At 36.6% G+C, this 20476-nt stretch overlaps 1 protein-coding gene and 1 long non-coding RNA gene across 6 annotated transcripts in view; one reads left to right on the forward strand and one right to left on the reverse strand.

Annotated features, from left to right (window-relative positions):
- Nucleotides 1–20476, reverse strand: part of LOC103472844 (protein FAM131B-like) — a 47923-nt gene that overhangs the window by 8717 nt on the left and 18730 nt on the right. The window contains exons 2-6 of one of the 5 annotated variants that reach the window (XM_008422684.2): nucleotides 20128–20162; nucleotides 8269–8304; nucleotides 4542–4647; nucleotides 752–970; nucleotides 180–314 (exon numbers count right to left, since the gene is read on the reverse strand). In XM_008422684.2, coding sequence (XP_008420906.1) covers nucleotides 180–314; nucleotides 752–970; nucleotides 4542–4647; nucleotides 8269–8304; nucleotides 20128–20162 — 531 coding nt within the window. Of the gene's footprint in view, nucleotides 1–179; nucleotides 315–751; nucleotides 971–4541; nucleotides 4648–8268; nucleotides 8305–20127; nucleotides 20166–20476 lie in introns of all 5 variants that reach the window. The other 4 variants (XM_008422685.2, XM_008422683.2, XM_008422687.2 and 1 more) reach the window with 4 other exon arrangements.
- On the forward strand, nucleotides 8311–17942 carry LOC108166723 (uncharacterized). The gene is made up of 2 exons (XR_001777075.1): nucleotides 8311–10835; nucleotides 12430–17942. It is a non-coding gene; the product is annotated as an uncharacterized LOC108166723 (long non-coding RNA).

Below are 20476 nucleotides of genomic sequence, written 5' to 3' on the forward strand. Positions count from 1 at the left end.
AACCAGCAGACCAAACCTGGAGATCTGCTTGGGTTGCTATGTGAGGGGTTTTATGGCATGACATTCAGAAGGGTTTTGAAACGGCTCACTTTGCAAACATCATGAACTTATTGCCAAGACATTCACTGTGTATTACCACTTAGGTAGAAGAAACATTCAGAGCTTTAAAGCTCATTTACCTCTGCTGGTAATACTCTCCTGGTTGACCTCACTCAGGTGAGCGACGCTGCCCTGGTTCGAGCCAGCTCCCATGCTGTCACCATCCATCCAGCCAAACAGAGTCGCCTCAGAGATTGCAAACTGCTGCATAATACCTGAGGAGGGGACAGAGAGCCATCAGTACAAGCTGAGAGGCAGCAGGGCTCATGTTAGAAAGTGTAACATGCAACAGTATGATGYCTTATCTTACTAATAATGGCTGGAGAGCCTAATAAGAATCTCAGACCCTGCTTTGCTGGTGCATACAGGTGTTAATTTGTAATTAAAGCAACAGAAGTAACAGCAGTCATTAACATGGAGAATCAGGCAGCTTTGAGAGCAGTGAAGGAGAATATGGAGGGGAGTGTTTACTCCAAATGGGAAATCAAGATTTGTTGAAAACAAGTAAATGTAAGCCTAATCAACCAGAATAACTTATTTCACCAGTATATTGGTAAACCATATAAACAGCTGGTCTTGAATATAGTCAATATAACACAATCACTTGTTTCTAGACATTGTATATTGTATAAATTAAAGCCCAGGTGTTTACCTGCTGCAAAGCGAGCCTCCTTCTCGCCGTCACTGAGGTCGCTGTAAGCATCGTTTTCCATCCTCCTCTCCTTTTCCCGCTGCAGGTTGGCACGCCCTGCGCCCCCGATCGTCCCCGTCGATGGTTTGCCCCAGCTCTGCCACTCAATCATGTGGGCAACCCGACCCTGGGCCATGGCAGTGGGCTTGGTCACTTTGTCCTTCATTGACCGTGTCACACCTACAGCAAGTTTGAGGGTGGCAAGCCAGCAACAGACACACGTAGACAGAGACAAACACACCAGACACACACACACACACACACACACACACACACACACACAAACTGTCAAAACATCTTCTGGCCCTCTGAAAAAAAAAACTACACCTCCAACTGAGGCATGGGGAGGAGGTAGAATGAGGATGAGAAACTGTAATGTAGTGGATCTTTTTAATCCTAGAGACTATGACAGAAGATGTCAGTGAGGCATTAAATGTACTGTAATGCATGAACTCAAGTGACAAGGTGTGAGATGATCAGTAAAACCGAGCACCTACTTTGCTTAGAACAAAAATACACTCACTCTGCACCAGTAAGTCACCTCGTTTTTAAAAATAAAAGTAGAATAGCTTAATTCACTTCCTTTTCATGCCAACAAAAGTTAAAGCAGCTCAGTAAAAGGCAGGAGCAGCTGTGACTTGAATGCCCTGCTCAGATGCACTGCCACTGCGACTGTCACATGGGGAATTGCTTGAGTAATATTGCAGTTTGACCAACAACATACTAGCAAACTCAATTCTGTCAGCGCATATGTCCGCTTATAAAAGCCTGGATGTGGTGGAGGCGTCTCCTTTCTTACAGAGAACCGTTCCTGTCCTCTGTCACTTTGTACTTTCTCAGGATGAGATAGATACACATTATCTAAGATTTTTTTATGGATTTTTTTTTTTATGAATCTCACTTTTTTTTAAATAAAATGATTAAAATGTTAATAAATTGGACAACTCTTATTAAGCTTTCTGCATTTTGTAAACTTTGAAGTTTTAATGTAGACTCGTTTGAGTCAGTCAAACTGAACTAATTTAGTTAAATCTTGTTAAATTTAACTGAGTTGAACATGTTTAAAATTTGTTTCTCTGCATTAAGATGAACACCAATTGCATTTGCTGAATTCATATGTTTTCTTTTGTCAGTGGAAACCCAAAAATTACTAACATTTTACAGTGTGAATAGATGTTCAGTTTCTTAAAAATGGTGCACTGTTCACTGATTACATAAAATAGAACCATGTAATGATTGCCTAAATAGTAACTATCCTTAATGTAACTTGACCTAAGGAGAGGCCTATTTAATAAAGCTGGTGCAGCTCCAACATTTCTGTATGTGGTGATAAATTCATCATTCCAATAAACCCCCAGAAAATATTCTCATCAAATTTTAGGTCCATATTTTGCTTTCTTAAGGAGAATAATGATTCCCTCTTAAATCTTTGTCCAATTAAGATGCAAATACTGGATTTAAACTAGGGGCATATTCTTTAAATCAAATGGGTGCAGAGTGGCTGATTGATAGAAAAAAAGTAATTAAAATCAAGCAGGCATGAATAAACAGAGACAGAGCTTTGGAAATGACTCCCCAGGTCCACGGGGCAGGTTTCAGGCTGAGCTATAAATAGACACAACTGTCCCCAAAGACAAAAAGAGCCGCCAATCTCATTTGAAAATCAAACTCTTACTGCGGAGCCTAATTGGGGGTGGAAACAGGAATGGAGTAAATGGGGATGAAGGATGAGGGAGGGTGTTGGGGGGTCTTGGCAATTCAAATGATTCTATGCACTGTGAAGCAAATCCAACACATTTCTTTCAAATACACTAGACATAACAATTGTCTTTTGTTACAAACACTAGAAGATGCTACACAATGCCAAGCACAGAGCGCTACAGTCGGAAGCAAAGAGCACAAGAAACGTCACAGAAGAAGAAGAACCAACCACTGGTAGTACAACACTGCAGCGACTTCACAAATATTTAACACCAGCACTGCCACATTACAGTACACTACATTCCCCAACACGCCTGTGGTGATGCTTCAGTAAGCACTTAAAGTAAGTTATATCACTTACTTTAGTTTCTTTGAAATCAAAGACCTGATTGGATTTCCATCAATGACTCTGACATGTGTCATTGACGTCAGCTGTTGATATCAATGAGAGAGAGGAGAAAAGTAGGAAGTGATATAGGAAGGGGCACCCACAGGGGCGGTCATGTTGGTTCCAAGCTCCTTTTCCTCCTCCTGGTCAAGAATGAAGTCGTCTATTGAAGCAAGGCTGGATTTATAAAATCTGACATTTGTTGCTGGGGTTAAGAGATCATTTATGTGCTTTCTTTGTGTGTGTCAGACGGTTATTTGGTCTACCAAGCACTCTATAAAACAACCTCAACCTCAATCTCAAACCTGAGATTGAGGTGGCATATGTAGTAGTTGTTAAAAGATGCTAAATAGGGAAATAACAGTTAAGCAGGAAATGTTTATACTGAGAAATTCACAGCAACGATGGCTGGTGATTGAATTCAGCTGGTTTTAAACCTGAATGTTTGGAAACTCAAACCTGAGATTGAGGTTGATTTGGGGAATCCTATGAACTGATTACAGCTTATATGTATCCTGTTTATGTTTTTCTTATGTAAAACACTTTGTGTTTAGTTCAGTAAAACATAAAGTGTCTCAAACCCTTCAAAATAAAAGTTTAAAATTGAACAGGCTTGTTGAAAATGTTTTCTTCAAGTCCCATCAAGTAGTAAAGTTTTAGCTTTAGACTCCCACAGAGTTTTTTCAAATAGACATAACACAATGAAAATAATGTAAAATAGGGACTGTGAATTCGCAAAGCATAAAATAATAACTTAATTCAAAACCAATTACTGTCAAAGAAAGAAACATGAAGAAAAGCAAACACTTTCTGTGAAATTATGATTTGCATCATTACTTGTGGTATTGCATTAACTCTTTACAGCATTATGTTGCAAATGGTGGATAGTCTTATAGCTAAAAAAACACAACTTATGTTCAGTGGTGTTGGTGCTGTTAGTGGTAGAAAGAAGGGAAAGTTGTCACATCATGCACATGAAGATGCAGGACTGTTTCCAAACATATGTTAATGAAAGGCGCTGGCTTGATCGCTACATTTTTCACAACATTTTAAGCATACTTAGATCTTCATCAAGTCAAGAATCAAAAAATGTTGATGAAGCCATAAGAAACAAAATGCTGAATTTAATTGTTGAAACATAATTACGGCCTAGATTTGCAGCTAAATTTCCATATCCTCTGTGCTTTGTCCTTCTCCCTCTTCTGTGATGGTATAAATTTATCTCATTACCTCTTTAGCAAAAGTAACTTTATTAACTAGCCAAGACAATGAATCGATCAGATTAAGTTGAGATTCGATTAGGTTTATTTGTTTGGAATAAATTTACTGACATATTTAGTTACAGTTTGTTACAGTCCAACTACAACAAACATTTGTTGTAAGATGGTGCTAAATAAACACTAAATAATTTGAATAATACATATTCTAACTAGTAACATAGTGATGTTGACAGATTATTACAGTTAAATCCGATCGTAAGGCGATTATTTAACGGCAGAAACCAATAACCGTTTGAGTAACACACCAAGAAACAAGAATAATCTTTTACACAAATGAAAGCTCAGACCTTATCAATCAACAACAACTTCATCCTTGACCCACTGTGGAGCATGTGGAGGCAACATGGGGGCTGTTTTACCACCTACTAGCACAGACACACACCTGACACACCTGTCAGAGAGGACTTAGCCAGGGCACCAATCCCGTAGGCGTTGGCGGACTTCCTCTTGAGTCGAGGCAGAATAGAAGTAGTATCCTCCATAGACAACTAAAGAAAGAAGGGAGGAGTACAGTATGGTTGAATCCAAATGTTAGTGAGCAAAGATGTGAAAATGGGGGATAAAGGATGAGGAGTAGTGAAAGATGTCGGTGATAAGATAAGGAGATGGAAAATCAATGTGACATGGAAAATGACAGAATAAGAATAGACAGGGAAGATGAATAAGAGAGAGGATTTAAAAAGAAATTGGGGTGAAAAGACCAGGTGATTGAAGATTCAGAGAACAGTTTGAAGGAGATGAAATAACAGAGGAGAGAGGTTACTGGGAAAAGAATAAGAAAGGAGGGTTAATTATTTTAGCACATTGTAACTGGAATACTAGCATCTTTGATTTAAGAAGAAAACCATATGATGGCTAAAGGAGCACTGACGATGTAAAAGTGATACAGCAAAGGTTTGACTGAACACACTTTGTATTTAAAATGCATCAACCCCAATTGAAGAAGGATTCTCTGCACAGAATAATATTAAAGATGTGGCATATGTAGTAGTTGTTAAAAGATGCTAAATAGGGAAATAACAGTTAAGCAGGAAATGTTTGAACGATACTGAGAAATTCACAGCAACGATGGCTGGTGATTGAATTCAGCTGGTTTTAAACCTGAATGTTTGGAAACTCAGAAATCTCATGATTTTTTTTTTATTATTATTAAATACACCGTACCGCCATTCATCAGGTATAGTTCTCAGTGAGGTATTTAAAAATAAAGTTCGCAAATGCACAGAGAAGTAAGAAGATTTTTAAAAGGAAAAAAATATATACAATTTCTACAGCTTATCAAGAACTTTCTCTATTTCAACCAGCTTGTCTGACAGGAAAAGAGAGCAGGATCTAAACCAGATAACAGGAAGGCCAAAGATAACACAGCAAAGTTATTCTATTTTGCCCTTCGAGTTTTCAAGCCTTCTCTTTCATGACACATACTAGATTTGGAAATGTTGGCAAAATTCTTCAGGTAAACTAATGACATACAAAACTAGACCAGGATTAACCACAAAATTCTGATCATTGCATCTTTACTAATAAAATCTTTCATCATTAGATTTTGTTTTTCCATAGATCGTCTTCAGGGTAGAACCAGATATTGAAACCAACTGCATCATCATAGCTAAAAGTTAATTTCAGAATAAAACAAAACCTGTTAAGTTGCCTATGAAACTGAATGTTACTTAACTCAAATAAAAATGTCGTTTCGGAAGAAAAATGTTGAGATTGTTGATAAAAATATTGAAAAGTCAATGAGACTAATAAAACATGAAGCATTCCTCCTGTAGCTAAACTTACTAAAAAACAGAAATTAAAGAAGTAAACGATTACAGTTCTGTCTGCAGCAGATTGATTAATCTCATTCACGCTTTCTGAAAGCTGAAGTCACTGTTTTCTTCCTAGCTGCTAAAAGATGTAATCTTTAAACATAAAGTGGTGACATTTTTTCTCTCTAAACATTTCTATAAAAACACATATTTTGGTACTTCGCTACCTTTGAGGATGAACATACTAACAAAAAGTCAATACTGATTTCTGAAAAGCATCTGAAACAGTTCATCAAACCAGAAAGGCTTTTTGGTTCATTGATTGCTTTCCAGTAACTAAGCTGGTGTTTCCAGAAGAGAAAATCCCAATAAGCGTTTTGCTTACATAATTAAAAAAAGAAATACTCATATTATTGTCAAAACATTAAAAGATAATGGCTATGAAACAAATTGCCAACTTTTGCTTATCTGTAAATATCACAAGAAGAAAGTCTTTTATTTACAATAAACATTTTCTCAATCAGTTGTTAATGACTGAAAACGAACTGATGATTGGGTTTGTTCGGCAGTCACCCTGTAACCCCGTGGTCTTTAAATCTAGCATTGACTTATATGTATACTACTATATTCTTCAATCACATGTTTTACATCACCTGACTGACTAACGTAGCCTGAGATTTACATCTGTACAGTGAGACAGCCTCATGATCTTTCACAACACAGCAGCAAATCTACAGCAGGACGACTGAATAAAAGAAGAATCAGACCAAAAAAGACGTTATCTTCTGATCTAATCTCCTTACTTAACTGCAAGACTTCAGACACTGCATTCATTGGTACTTTTCATTCATAGTTTAGTATTCTTTTTGTGTTACTCTTGAAGCTTTATTAACCACCAACGTACTGCTATACAACCACAGGCCATTTACCAGAGTTCCCATTAATCCTGGTTCTGGTCAGCAGGACTGAACTGCCAACTGTTTGGTAACATGTTAAGCTGAGAAACTTTAAAAATTGAGCCTGAATAAATAATTGTTTCACAAATCTAATGAACAGAATACAACATTTTGCCATTTCTAAGGTTAATATGTTTGATTATACAGACCATCCTTACATTTGAAGGGAAAAGGCGGCAACAGAGAAGCTCATCTCGACTGTGCCCTTCAAGTGGACAACGACACAAAGCATACCACTAAATTAGCTACAAACTGGAGTGGTCATCCATAACAAAGCTCTGATCTTGGTCCAATTGAAAGCTTTAAGATGACCCAAAACATTTGACCCAAGTCATACAAATCAAAAGGTAAATCTAGCAAATATTAAGTAAATGTAAGCAAACTCCTGAATTTGAAAAAATTACTTTTTTGGCGGCGGAGGGAATTTGATATCAGACATTTGGAAGAAAAAATCTTTTGATAAAGCGTATGTACTGTAAATATCATATTGTTATGTAACATCTCATTTCATCATCTCTTTACTACATGGATAATCCGACATCCAGCTCAAAACATTTGGCATTGACTAGACTGAGTTACTGTTGTGGTGACATTTCTTTTTATGAATACATTATAAAAAATAATTTATAAGTATTAATTTTGTATGCTTTGTTCCCTCTCTTCACTTTGCCAAGCAGCTGATATTTAGAATTCACTTGTAAAATATTTTTTGTAAAAATCTTAAGTGCTCTATCTTAATATTTTGCATCAAATGGTTTAAACATCCCAAACATATTCTGGTTTCTTGTTCGTCCTAAACTTTACAAATTGTTGATATCCTCATGATATAAATGTTATTTTTACTAATAGCTTTGCAGGTTTATGTTTGTCAAATGTGTTTTCAAGAATAACATGACAAGGTTTGGTTACATCACTGAAATATCATTTGCTTTGCTTCCGTGYAGCTTTSAGACAAAGCAAATTTACAGGTGGATATAAATTCTGCTGACAGTAATAAACAATTACTCAAAGGTGCATTTTATCCTGCTMTGCTTTCAGTGAAACTGGGACTCAGCTGTGGATGAGATAAGCCTATTACAGCCTGTTATCTGTGATTCTGTACATATGGGAAGTATATATTGCTTGCAGTATAGTAGATTAGTAGAGGACTTAAAAAGGAGCTGGATGGCTGAGAATTTACAGGTGGAAAACGAAAGAAACGGGGATAAGAGAGGGGTGGCGGCAAAGGGAGATAAGACGGAGAGAAAGAGTGGCAAGAAGGAGCGGACGGATAAACAAGCAGGCTGTCGACTTATGTTCGTACAGCTCAAACTCAGGTAGTTGGTGAGAGGTGGAGGGCAAAATGACAGGAGATTTAAAAAAAGAAAGAGGGGGGGGAGATTTATACTAGAAGACTTACATTGATTCCTTCCCAGGAAAACTCGGTACGGCCATGCTAGGAAAGAGGGGATGAAGGACAGGAAGGAGAAAAGTACAAGGAGAACGTAAGTGCAATGAGCAAAGGAGGGAAGACAAAGATTTTAAAAGAGGGAAAGTGAACTTTACTAATACTTTTTGTCTAGAATTACAGCAGTCTGATCTGATTATTATTATGTAGAATATGAAGGTATCTTTTTAAAATATTAAATTGGCATTTTATTATTGTGCTTTGCAACAAATGCATTGATGTAAATAACCTATTTTTCACATACTAAGCTTGAATAATGATTGAAGAACCTTGAATATGGATTGTTTTTTAAATTATGTCAGGGTTTTAAATTATAAAGCAATATGCAGATTAATTTTATGACATCATGCACCACATTATGAACTGTTTATTCTGTCGCCTCTCGATCAGTATTAGCCGAAACCTTTTCATTAATTAAAGTGAAAGTTTGTCTGTTGGATCCAAACACATGGGCCAGCCTTCAATTGTCATGTACATCTTTGGTTCAATTATTGTCAGATATTTAAAAAACTAATCACTCCCTTTATTAGTCCATCAATTAACTGGTTTAGCAAACTTGTTGAACAAGCGTGATTACTGCCACGCCTGTAGAATAAAAAAAAAAAAAAACATCTAAATAGAAACTGCATGAAGTCATTTAATGGAGCCCAATAAGTAAGCTCAAGCTAAAAATAATATTGATAAAAAACTGATTAGAAGTTAAGTCATCAACATCCATTAGCCTACAATGGCTGACAAAGCCATTTCAAATGTATTGAAACTCCATTATCTGCAAATGGAAAAAATATGGAACAGTGTAACAAAATTACTCCAGAAGTGAATCAAAGGCTCTTCAATGTAAAGAACCAAAGACAGCATCTGAATCAACAAAGAGCTCCTTTCAACCAATGTTCATTATTCAGCAATAAGAAACACACCGGACAAAAATGACATCAATGGAGGAATTCCAAGGCAAAAACCTCTTCTCATCAAAAACATAAAAAGGACATTAGCCAAAATATAACAAACATTTTTGGGGACCACGAAGACTTTAGAGAAATTATCCTGTGGATTGATAAAACAAACTAGGAACCTTTTCTGGAAAATATGAGTCCAGTTTCTAAAAACTAACAGAATTTCAACGTAAAAGGAAAATATATCAGCAGTAAACTATTGTAGTGATAGCGATAGCCAATGCCTGTTTTGCTGCTTCAGGGCTTAGTTGATGGAATCATGAATTCTGCTGTCAACCAGAAAATCCTGAAGGAGAAAGGCTGGTAATTGGCTTGTGACCTTAAGCTCAAGCTTACTTAGGTTGTGCAGCAAAGGTGCACCACTGAATAGCTGCAAAAGAATGAGAACAAAATGAAGATTGGACCTTAATCCAATTGAGACGTTGCGGTATGGCCTGCAAAAGGCTAGGAATAGGTGCTTAAATTATATAATTCTATGAAAATTGCATTTTGTATTTAGCCTAATTGGAAAAGCACCTTGCAGAATAGCAGGAGTGCCAGAAAAATGCGTAATGATGTAAGGTGCTGTGTTTCCATGTTGCTCCATCTCTCTTTTTCTCCACACCGGCCACAATGTTTAGGTAACCAATGGAGACCACTGATTGGTAACTGCATCACCAGGGGCAACAGCAAATGTGATGTGTGGCCCGACACGGGCACCATTTCTTTTCTGTCCACATTTACACACAAATACATGTAAAGTAAAAAAAAAAAACAACACACACACACACACTTGCAGAAATTCACAAGCTGTCCTGCATATTCATCACTTCAACACTTTGCATTCAGCACAAGCACAGAGGACTAACACCTTAACCTGTGAACGTTAAAGATTAGAGGATTTCAGCAGAAGCAGCAAAAACTGACGTGATTTTTTATACTCTTAGTCTTAATCTTCTGATCCTTTTATTTTACACTGAGGAGCTTCTCCAGCCGGTTCACTAACAGATTTTGTCCATTCAAAGCTGCAAATAGAACGTAAAATATCCTTAACTTTATGTCAAACTATTTATGGTTTCAGGTCAAAGGTGCTAACACGGCTTATGTGATAGCTTTGTGATATGAAAATTTCAATTTTGGTTGTTTTTATTTTGCAAAGCAATCCCTTCAGCTCCAATTCAAGTCAAAGTTTTGGATTAGACCCCTTCCTCTGGAGACCACTTTGTCTTGTAGTGATTAAACTCCGCTGAGAAACATTTTCTTTCTGTAAATCTTAAGATTTTCATCAGCAGCTGCTTGGCAAAGACACTCTAGTTCCTGATATCCAACATGCATAACTGTAAAACTGGGTTCAACTTGTTTTAAGGCCATGCTCCGCTGATTAACATTTTCATCTGGATTCGTAGTCCGGGCATGTTTGGCAAAAATGAATCCAAGGACAAGTGGAATGAGGAACCCAGAATGAATTGTCTTTCTGCTGGCTCCCTTTGCTTTCTGTGGAGCTTCAATGTAAAATTCATGTCAGAGATGTTTGTTTTTCAAAGTGAGTCAATGAGGAAAAAGAATTAATCCATCTCTAACAAAAAGGTTAGATAATTTCATYGAAAAGCAAAACATTTTGACAGATTGTCAATATGGTTTTAGAGAAAACAGATCAACTTCAATGGCACTGATGGCATTAACAGAAGAAATTATAGACAATATGGATAAAAAGAAATTAGCAATTGCTGTATTTCTGGATCTCAAAAAAGCTTTTGATACCATTAACCATGACATGCTGTTAAAAAAACTAGAAAGGTATGGCATTAGAGGGGTGGCATTAAATTGGCTTAGGAGCTACATTGGAGAAAGGAAACAGTTTGTAGAATTAGATGGTCAGAGGTCAGATATACTAAATATAACTTGTGGAGTTCCACAGGGATCAGTCTTGGGACCCAAATTGTTYAAYTTGTWCATAAATKACATAGTMAMCATATCACACCTTATAAAATACATTATATTTGCAGACGACACHAGTATCTTCTGTRCTGGAGAAAABATTCAACAACTTTCRGAAGTGGTCAACRCAGAAATGGAAAAATTACAGYATTGGCTCAAAAATAATAAACTAGCTGTAAATTTAGATAAAACTAAATTCATGATATTCGGAAACAATAAAAAACAGGAAAATAATCCAATTAAAATATCAATTGAAAGTGTTGATTTAGAACAAGTACATGAAATAAAATTCTTGGGTGTCATGTTAGACGATAAAATCAACTGGAAACCACAGATCAGCCTAGTAAAATCTAAAATAGCCAAAAGTGTAGCTGTTATAAGAAAAATTAGTTTCGTCCTGGACTATAAATCTTTGTTTATTCTATATAACACACTCATTGTACCACAGTTAACATATTGTGTGGAAGTTTGGGGGAATACATACAAAACAAATTTACAGCCATTACACGTCTTACAAAAAAAATCAATCCGTATACTACATAAAGTGGGATACTGGGAACACACAAACCAGCTATTTATYAAATCAAATACACTGAAATTCTGGGACCTGGTCAAATTTAAAACTACACAATTCATGTTTAAGGTCCGAAATAAAAAACTTCCACACAATATACAGGAAATGTTTGGTGACAGAGAGGGTGGTTATGATTTAAGAGGTGAAGGGTATTTTAAAAAACAACATATTAGAACAACCAGGAAGAGTTTTTGTTTATCTGTGTGTGGAGTAAATGTTTGGAATGGATTGAATGATGAGATTAAAAAAATTACAAATGTAAACCAGTTTAAAAAATTGATTAAAGCAGAACTCATTTCAAAATATGCTATATAACATGTTTGATGGTTTATGGTGTAGATGACTATATAGATAGTACTTAAAATAATTGCACATAGTTAAACATAGTGAAAAGTGGAAACAAGTTGTCTCTTGTTGATGTTCTGAAAGTCAATTGATAAATACATCGACAAGTATGAGGGGGGCAGGATATTATAAGATGTATCTTCTACCTGCTCCTTTTCGAACAGAGAATGTGGAATTGCATGTCACATGGGCAGAAATGATTTGTTTTATATTTTATTTTTTGAGTTTGTCTCATTCTATTTTGTTTTCTTGTTCTTTTTTGACTGTTTTAATGTCTGTTCGAAATAAATAAATAAATAAATAAATAAAATAAATAAATAAAAGCATCCCCTGAGATGAAAAGAGATTTAACAAAGCCTAATAGCTGCCATAAGTCGCCTCTGTGGGGGTTTGTTCCTCACATTCACATGTGTACTAATGGAATCTCAGAAAGATGTGGGGAATAGTTTATAATAGTGCAGTAAACATTAAAGTCATATTTTATTATGGCGGTGTTACACTGTAGCATTAAATTAAAGATACACTGTTAAAAACTGATTTATTTAATAATTAAAAGACGTTTTCTATGCTTTTTCCAAAGGATCTGTTAGACAAACCAGGCAGAAATTCATCAATTATCAATTCTGTCGTCCTCTCAAACAATCAAAACTGTCAGTGCAGTTCATTGTCTGAGATCCATAAATGTCAGAAGCACATTTCGTGGCAATCCATCCAATAACTTCTGTCTGAACTAGAGTCATCACATCCCCACTGGAAGTCTGCTTTATATTAGACTTTAATATTAAAAATCCCACAGGCAGCGGAATGAGCCTTGAATTCCTAAAATCTCTGCTGTTGGTCTAGTAGTCAAAGTGTCCTTGGTAATAATCAATTACCCTGTTAACGTCTGATGATAAATTATTGCCTTTCAGTGCTACAGAGCAGAAAACTGCAGCCATAAGCCTTGAAATTATTCTGATAATTCAAATCCAACACAGTTCAAGGTCAGTGTGCTGTTTTTGAAGAAATTAACAAGCATCTGTGAGAGAGGGAGAGGTTTCAACCATGATTTCTAATCATAAGGAGATATCTGAATTCAACAGTCTTTACCCACACCAAGGACATCTGACTCAACACAGTGTTACGCTATTAGAGTAAGTCCTGTGTCATGACTGCTTTGCAAATGTGTGTAAGTACATTCTTCACACAGACTCCCTCAAGCAAATAGTTGAACTCCACTTTGCAGCAATGCTAACAGTGTCTTTTCTTAAGTCAATGAGGGGGAAGAAAAAGCCTCCGTGTGCAAAACTTGCTTTCATTCAAATTCAGCAGCATTGCAGCTGCCCAGTAACATTTCAGCTCACCATGCAATCACGACATTACACTGTTCATTTGGGACTCCGGTTAACCACAGTAAGAGCACTGCAGGACAGTGCTCTTACTGTTATTGTTGAATGATGTCCATCATTCAACAATAACAATAAGATCGGGCAAAAACTGCTGACCAGAAAAAAAAAAAAGAAAACTAGAATACCCAGAAAAATATTCTTTAGAAAAACAGCTTCCTGATACCCAAGTATTTTGGGAAAATTTTCTGTAGACGGATAAAACAACAAATCAACCTTTTTGAAAGATGTGAGGCTGTTTTGCAGTTAAAAGACCTGGACAACTTTCTATAAATGGTGAAGGCTGAATTCTGCTTTCTATCAGAAAATCTGAGAGGAGACTGTCCAGCCTTGTGACCTTGTGCCCACACTTGGGTTATGCAAGCAAGACAAAGCACACCAACCAGTGCATCTCTGAATGGCATGGTTAAATTCAATGTGGATGTTGTGGTATTTATGCCCAAGGAGACTGATATGGTCTTGATAATCTTGATGCGGTCCAAAATGAAAATGAGTTTGACACCCCTGCTGTAGACTAAATGCCGGCACAGGTGTCGTTGGCACAGAGAGAGTTCTTACTGTTCAGCTCTGAGTATTTGGTCGTTTCTGACTTTCTTGCAGCTCATGATGGTTGCCATTTGCCAGTGGGATGCCAATGTTAGGTAGCTGTCTTCTCATGCATACTGGGCATTTAAAAAACTTTAAATATTAAACATTTTCTTTTAGATCTAATTAAAACAAATGTAAACACACTAAACCGATGAAGAGGATCTTATAATTTTCTGATGGACTACAGCTACATCAAAAAAAAAAAAAGTAAGTCCCTCCTCACCTTTGTGTCATTTTATTGTGAATTTATTCTTGGTCATAAACATTCACAATTAATTGGATTTTCAGTAGAACCACATGAACCACCATCTGATCTTACTCATACTACGCCTTTCCTTCCAAGTTTCCTCAAAGCATTTAAAAGCCAATGTGACTCCAGTAGGACATAATCATGCTTTAGCTCATGACCAGCTAAATAAAAAAAACAAAGTTAAGCTCAGGCTCTCGCACAGGTGATGCAGATATGTGAAGCTTTTGCTAGCAAATCTCATTATTGTGATAAACAGATTTTTAACTGTATCTGATGCAAATATCTTGGCCATCCAGACCAGACATCTGTGTGAAAATGTTTGTTAATCATCAATATAGGATTGTGTAAAATATGATCCATTTCAAGGTAAAAGAGAAAATGAAGTGGTCAATCCTTTTATTTTACTGACGAAGCACACACACGACGTCAGTGGTGGCAGTAAGGATGTTGATCTTGAATCGTTATTTTTTATGTTTCCAATTTGTATCATGTTGCTATTTTTCACATAATAATGTCTTTGAGCCTGTTTGCACTACATCTATGCTATCAGTCAGTCTCTAGTGTTTTGTTTGCCCACACTTGATCCTCAGCCTTGTCTGGGTCTGAATTATGTCTCTGATCGCCCCCGTTTCACTCTGTCAAATCCCCACAACACCTGCTGGCCTTTTTCTGTCTGCAGTTCTATAAATTACACACGGGAGAAATGTTTGTGGAAGTAAACGACTTGAAGGCCGCTTTCAGATCAGTCCTCGAGACAAATGGCCCTCGATCAAATGGTTTTATTTTCCTGCTCCTGAAGCCACTAGAATGCCAACAGTGAAGCAACAATTTAAACATGTATAGTGTTTCAGTGGTTCTCTAATTTCAGGAGGTTTAAATGGAAGGAAGGAGACAGAATTCAGTCATTGATCAAAGGTCATTTCAGAAGTTTAAAAATATTTATACATATTTGTACCTTTTTCTGTCACATTTTGTCATCTTACAACCAGCAGTATATTTATATACTATATTGTATATTTTCACAATCAAAGTGATTATGAAAATAAAGATAAAATACTTAACGTATCAATTTAAAAAAGTGTGTCATGTATATTAATTTCAATATGATACCCCTAAATAAAATCCAGTGCAAAGTTCTCTGCCCAGATCAAGATTTAACATTTTGATCTTCATGCAAAATGTGAAGTGTGGAGAAAAATGTAAACTACACACTATGAACATATTAATAATTGTAGCCCAGTTAAAATCCTAAATCTTGTTGAGAGCCCAAGTGAGCTTGAGCCATTCTGCAAAGAGAAAGCACAAGACTTTCTGTCTTCATGTACAAAGAGGATGGCAAAAAAACTCAGAAAGACTTGCAGCTGTATAAGAATGTATCTTTCTCTTTTCACTTTACAATTATGCTTAGTGCCAGATTTTGTGCTGGTCTACCTAAAAAATCCCCCAAAATTAAGAAAAATGTGTGGTTGTAAGGCAACAAAAGTTGTAAAAGTTCACAGAGTCTGAATCCCTTGTAAAGCTCTGAATGCATTTTAGAGCTGAATCGCTTACTCTGAAAGCAATTTGTCAGAAAAAGCAGCAGTCATTCTTGAAAAACACTGATATACATGTTTCTGTTTGCTCCCCTCCCAGTGTCTTACTCCTCCTAGTCCTCCGTCTCTCTCCAGAGTGCACAGCTGAGAAGTGATACATGGCCCAGTAATAGTCTGGGCCCAAGGGAGAGCAGCTCTGTGGCTTTGGTAAGAGGCTATCAACAAAGACACACCTTCTCAACGAGTCATGCACAGCCAGTCACGAGAACGCAGTCATGCACTCAGGAGAGCACGCAGGTTTGATTAATACAGGTGTCTGCAGAGTGAGGCAAGTGCTATCCACCCTTAGTCTTCTCCTTTTTTCACATTTCCTCACTCAGACACATTCAGTGACTCAGCAGTCTTAAGCTAAGTCCTAATGCTGCTCTAATGCTTTAATTTAATATTTAAGAAAGTGTAAACACTGCAAACATTTTGGCTCTTTAACGACTAATCTTATTAGAAATAAAATGCTGACATAAAATCTTTCATTTGGTCATTTTATCTATTTGATAGTGAGCTGCTTAGTTGTAACAGTGTTTCATCAGGACAGTTATATTACTGTTGCAGTAAATGTCTGTGGTACATTACAATATGAGGCCTGTTTCATTTCAATGAGGCACCAGAGGAAAACAACAAGATTAAATAAGAGAAATAGGTCAAATCTATTAAGAATTTGAAACTATTTCAAGTCACTGAGGACTTCTGCAAAGTTTTAATTGAAGCATAGAAGTTGCTCAACACAAAAAAGAAATCTGTCATTCAGGATATCAATGCAAATCACAATTAGATCTCTCACAATAAAAAACGTTGCCAAACGATATGTTGTCCACGTACTTATTGCGTTAAATGGTATGGTTGTTTTGAGACCATTTAATAATGGCATGACAATGCAAATTTATCCTGTTAAAAGACCAATAAATTTTACTTTTGTAAAAACAAAACTTAACAAAATATACAACATAGCAACTTAAAACGATAAATGGAAATAAAACCACACAAAATCAAAACAATGGAATATAATGTCTCAAAATTGCCCTTCAAAAAATATTAATCATCAGAATGGAAGTTATTGACACGATTGATCGTGCGATTAACTGATTTATTAATTTATTGCTTACTGCAAGAGGCCTAATCACAATAAGCAAAATCTGAGATTTTTTTCAAATCCCAAATATTTCATTTTAGATGTGAGTTTTAATTTATCTGTTTGTTATGGCTAACTGTAGGAGCTGATTTCTTCTGTCTGTGTATCTAATCAAGCAACTGTTTTTCTTTCTTTTCTCAAAGACGATGACGGCAGCCACCCAGACAAATCGAAGCAGCTCCTTCATGAACAGCACTGACTCAGTGGCTCAGTGATGGGTAAAATAAAGTAAGGCTTTGGAAAAAAAACATGGATGATGCTCGAGAGTGACGCCCAAAAAGAGTATATTTTGGAAATAGGCTTTATAAAGAATGAACGTTCACCCTAGAGCTTAAAGAAGTGTCCTTTGTTGCCCAACGTAAATTAAAGCAAAGACTGACAGCTGTCTTAAATACTCTACCTTTCCCGAATTGCTTCTTGCTATTGTGGTAACATGCAGCTCTAGTCTAGACCGACAAACTACCAACACTCTTTCTTTCATAAAGGTCATAGCACTTACTGATGATCATGTACGGTAATCACATACTCTGATTAGCAGCCTCTTGCTGCCACTTTCCTCTTAAATCCTGTAGAAGTAGCAAAGGTGTCCTTAGTTTTTCACACTCAAGTTTCCCATTTAAACTTTATTGTTGCAAAAATAATTAAACTGATCCATCTAGTTTACTTTTAATGCTTATCTTTAAATTTTTCTCTGGCCGTGTGGTTAGAAAGCCTGCCATAGAAATGTTGGAGTTGGGGATATAATCCGTGCTCTTTATGATCAATGAAAGAGAAGATTTGAACTTCTTCCTTTTTAAATCCAGCATTAGTTGGTACAGGTATTATTTGAGCTATTGAGGTGATTAAAAAAAAAAAAAAACACTTAGCTGTAATGGGTACTTTAACAGCTGCCCAAGTGAAAAAGATAACAAAAATGCCTCCAACCTCACAGCATCTAAAGCCAGAGGGAAAAAGTGTACAATAAAAACAATGCCTCAACCAAAAAAGATGAAAAAATTTGAACTAAAACAAAGATTTATTCTACATGCATGAGCAGCAGAGTCCTAGAAGAAATCATTGCATCCAAAACATAATGGCTTTCAGATAATAAAAAAAAATCATCATCAAACAATAAACAATGTGTGGACAGAAACAGCATATCTTTGCACAGCAAAACTTTGTATTTCAGTAAAACTTGTTGGAACTGTTACTTTGATCTTTGGTCAGTAGTCTTCATAACAAATATTTACTTTCTGCATTTTCACGAGGCATTCTGAGTTTTTCCTTCTTCACACCAAGTGGGACAAGATAAGTTGCCAGTTTCTCACATTGCTCACATGTGCAGACGGACAATCATTCACACTTCTACCAATTAGGAGTCATTAATTAATCGTGGTGGCACACTTTGGGGAGAAAGTCGATAACATGCAAACTCTAGCCAAAAACAAAAATGCTCTGACTCAGCAGGAGCCGTCAGCAGAAGGTTTCAAGCTAAAAAAAAAACTTTCTGGAGAAAATCATAGGTAATAAATGTCATCTTCAGAATTTCTCCTATTTCATCATATTTTGGAGTTTCCTTTCCTAGGAAATCAACAATATGAAGACTGACATTGAAATAAGGGAAAACTCATGCAACAGACTGAAATGGGGCCACTGTGGTATTACTGCATGTGCCTTTAACCTGTCGTATGCCAGGACATTCCAATGTATTTAATGTTTTACTGACTTTCTGAAGTGTGCTGCGCCTTACAGACATCCCTAGTGACAGCGCCAGATTCACACAGCAGACACACTTCCAGGCCGCTCTGCCTTCAGCCTATTCATCACTAGTTATATGAATAATCATTTGAATTGAGGTCAGGAAACTGGCTCAGCCTGCTGAGAACATTTCACTGATAGGGCAAAAAACATGTTGGCTGCTTTGCTTGTAAGTTAGACTCATGTTTGGGTGCACTGACCTAAAATAATGCAGAATGTCATCATCTCCAACAGGTTAACTCTAAGATCCTGCTGTTGTAGAGGGTTAATAGGGTGTCTGTTATTATTCCTTCAGAATTTTCCATAGGGTTAACAGGTTAGAAAAGGGTAACTAACAAAGAGTAAGGGGGCAAAAGCGGCTCAGGAGGGATTCATCCTGTAACTGGTGGGTTGTCAGTTCAAATCCCACTCTGGGTTTTTTTTATACTTATTAGCAAAGTGGAACGGAACGTGACAATGAGTCAGTTCCACCATTGATTAGGGAGTTTTATTTCACTTTAAAGTTATTTAAAATTCAAAATTTAGCTCATAATCTACAGTAAGGATCATAAGGAGATCAGTCATAGTGATTCTCTGATGAGTTATATTTTACAATAATCAGAAACAAAACAAATAGAAGGAAGGAGCAGTAAGAAAATCATCAGAAAATTATTTACATAACTTTTTATGATTATCTATCTTTACAATCAAATAACATGCACAGATTTGTGATGGGAAAGTATGAAATGGTCTGTTATGGTTACAAAACATCAGTAGGTTGGAATGAGATGGTAATGCATGAGTACAAAAAGGTGTAAAAATTGTCATAGCTCTTTTTTTCTGTCTAAGCAGATCTCTAGTAACCACAACGGTTAAGCAGAAGTGGATGATTTTGTTCTCTGAGCTGTATTCATGTAAAATGTCAGATATAAAAGAAGGTTGGGCAGACAATGAATGTGTCAGGTGAGTTTTGTGTTTTTATCACTGCAGGCTTGTGGTAAGCTTTGTCCTCAACCCTCTGGTGCACAAAAGATTCAGGGATGACACACACAGACGTAGAAAATAAACACACACTTCACTCTTTCTTTCTTGCTGGTATTGTTGGTGTTTTCAAAGCTTAAATACAGGCAACCTTTTCAAGGCAGGGACCTTAAATGTAACATTATTATACAGTTGTGGATGGATAAAAATGCTTCTCTTTCACCCCTAGCAGAGAATAAACAACTTTCCCACAGATGAATACACCAACAACCATCTCTTTTGTAATTTGTCAAAGCTGCTTTGAAAAAAAAAAAAAAAAGCATGTTCATGTAGACTTATTTGTGCAGAACGGAGATAATGAAAGTAAAGGTAGAAGCATTTTACCTGATCCCCATCTTTCCGTACCGGCACTGCGTCTGCTGCTGGAGAGACAAAAAGAGAAAGAAACAGAGAAAATAAATTGAATGTAAGAATAATTCATTATCAGGAGCAATACTGGTGTCAGGTCCTGAGTAGAAAACACAGATGCAAGAAAACAGACAAGATAAGCCCAGAATTACTTTGTGTAAGTTGGACACAATGGCAACGGATGAGGGAGGCCAGGCAGAAATAACGACAGCGAGGAAGATAACAGCGTGTTGAACCAATGTACCCTCTGGCATCATCACTAGGGAAAGTGACAACATTGTCCAGTATTTCTCTCTTAGGCACACACACACACACACACACACAC

Source organism: Poecilia reticulata, linkage group LG11 (assembly GCF_000633615.1).
Source record: "Poecilia reticulata strain Guanapo linkage group LG11, Guppy_female_1.0+MT, whole genome shotgun sequence".
Classification (NCBI taxonomy): domain Eukaryota; kingdom Metazoa; phylum Chordata; class Actinopteri; order Cyprinodontiformes; family Poeciliidae; genus Poecilia; species Poecilia reticulata.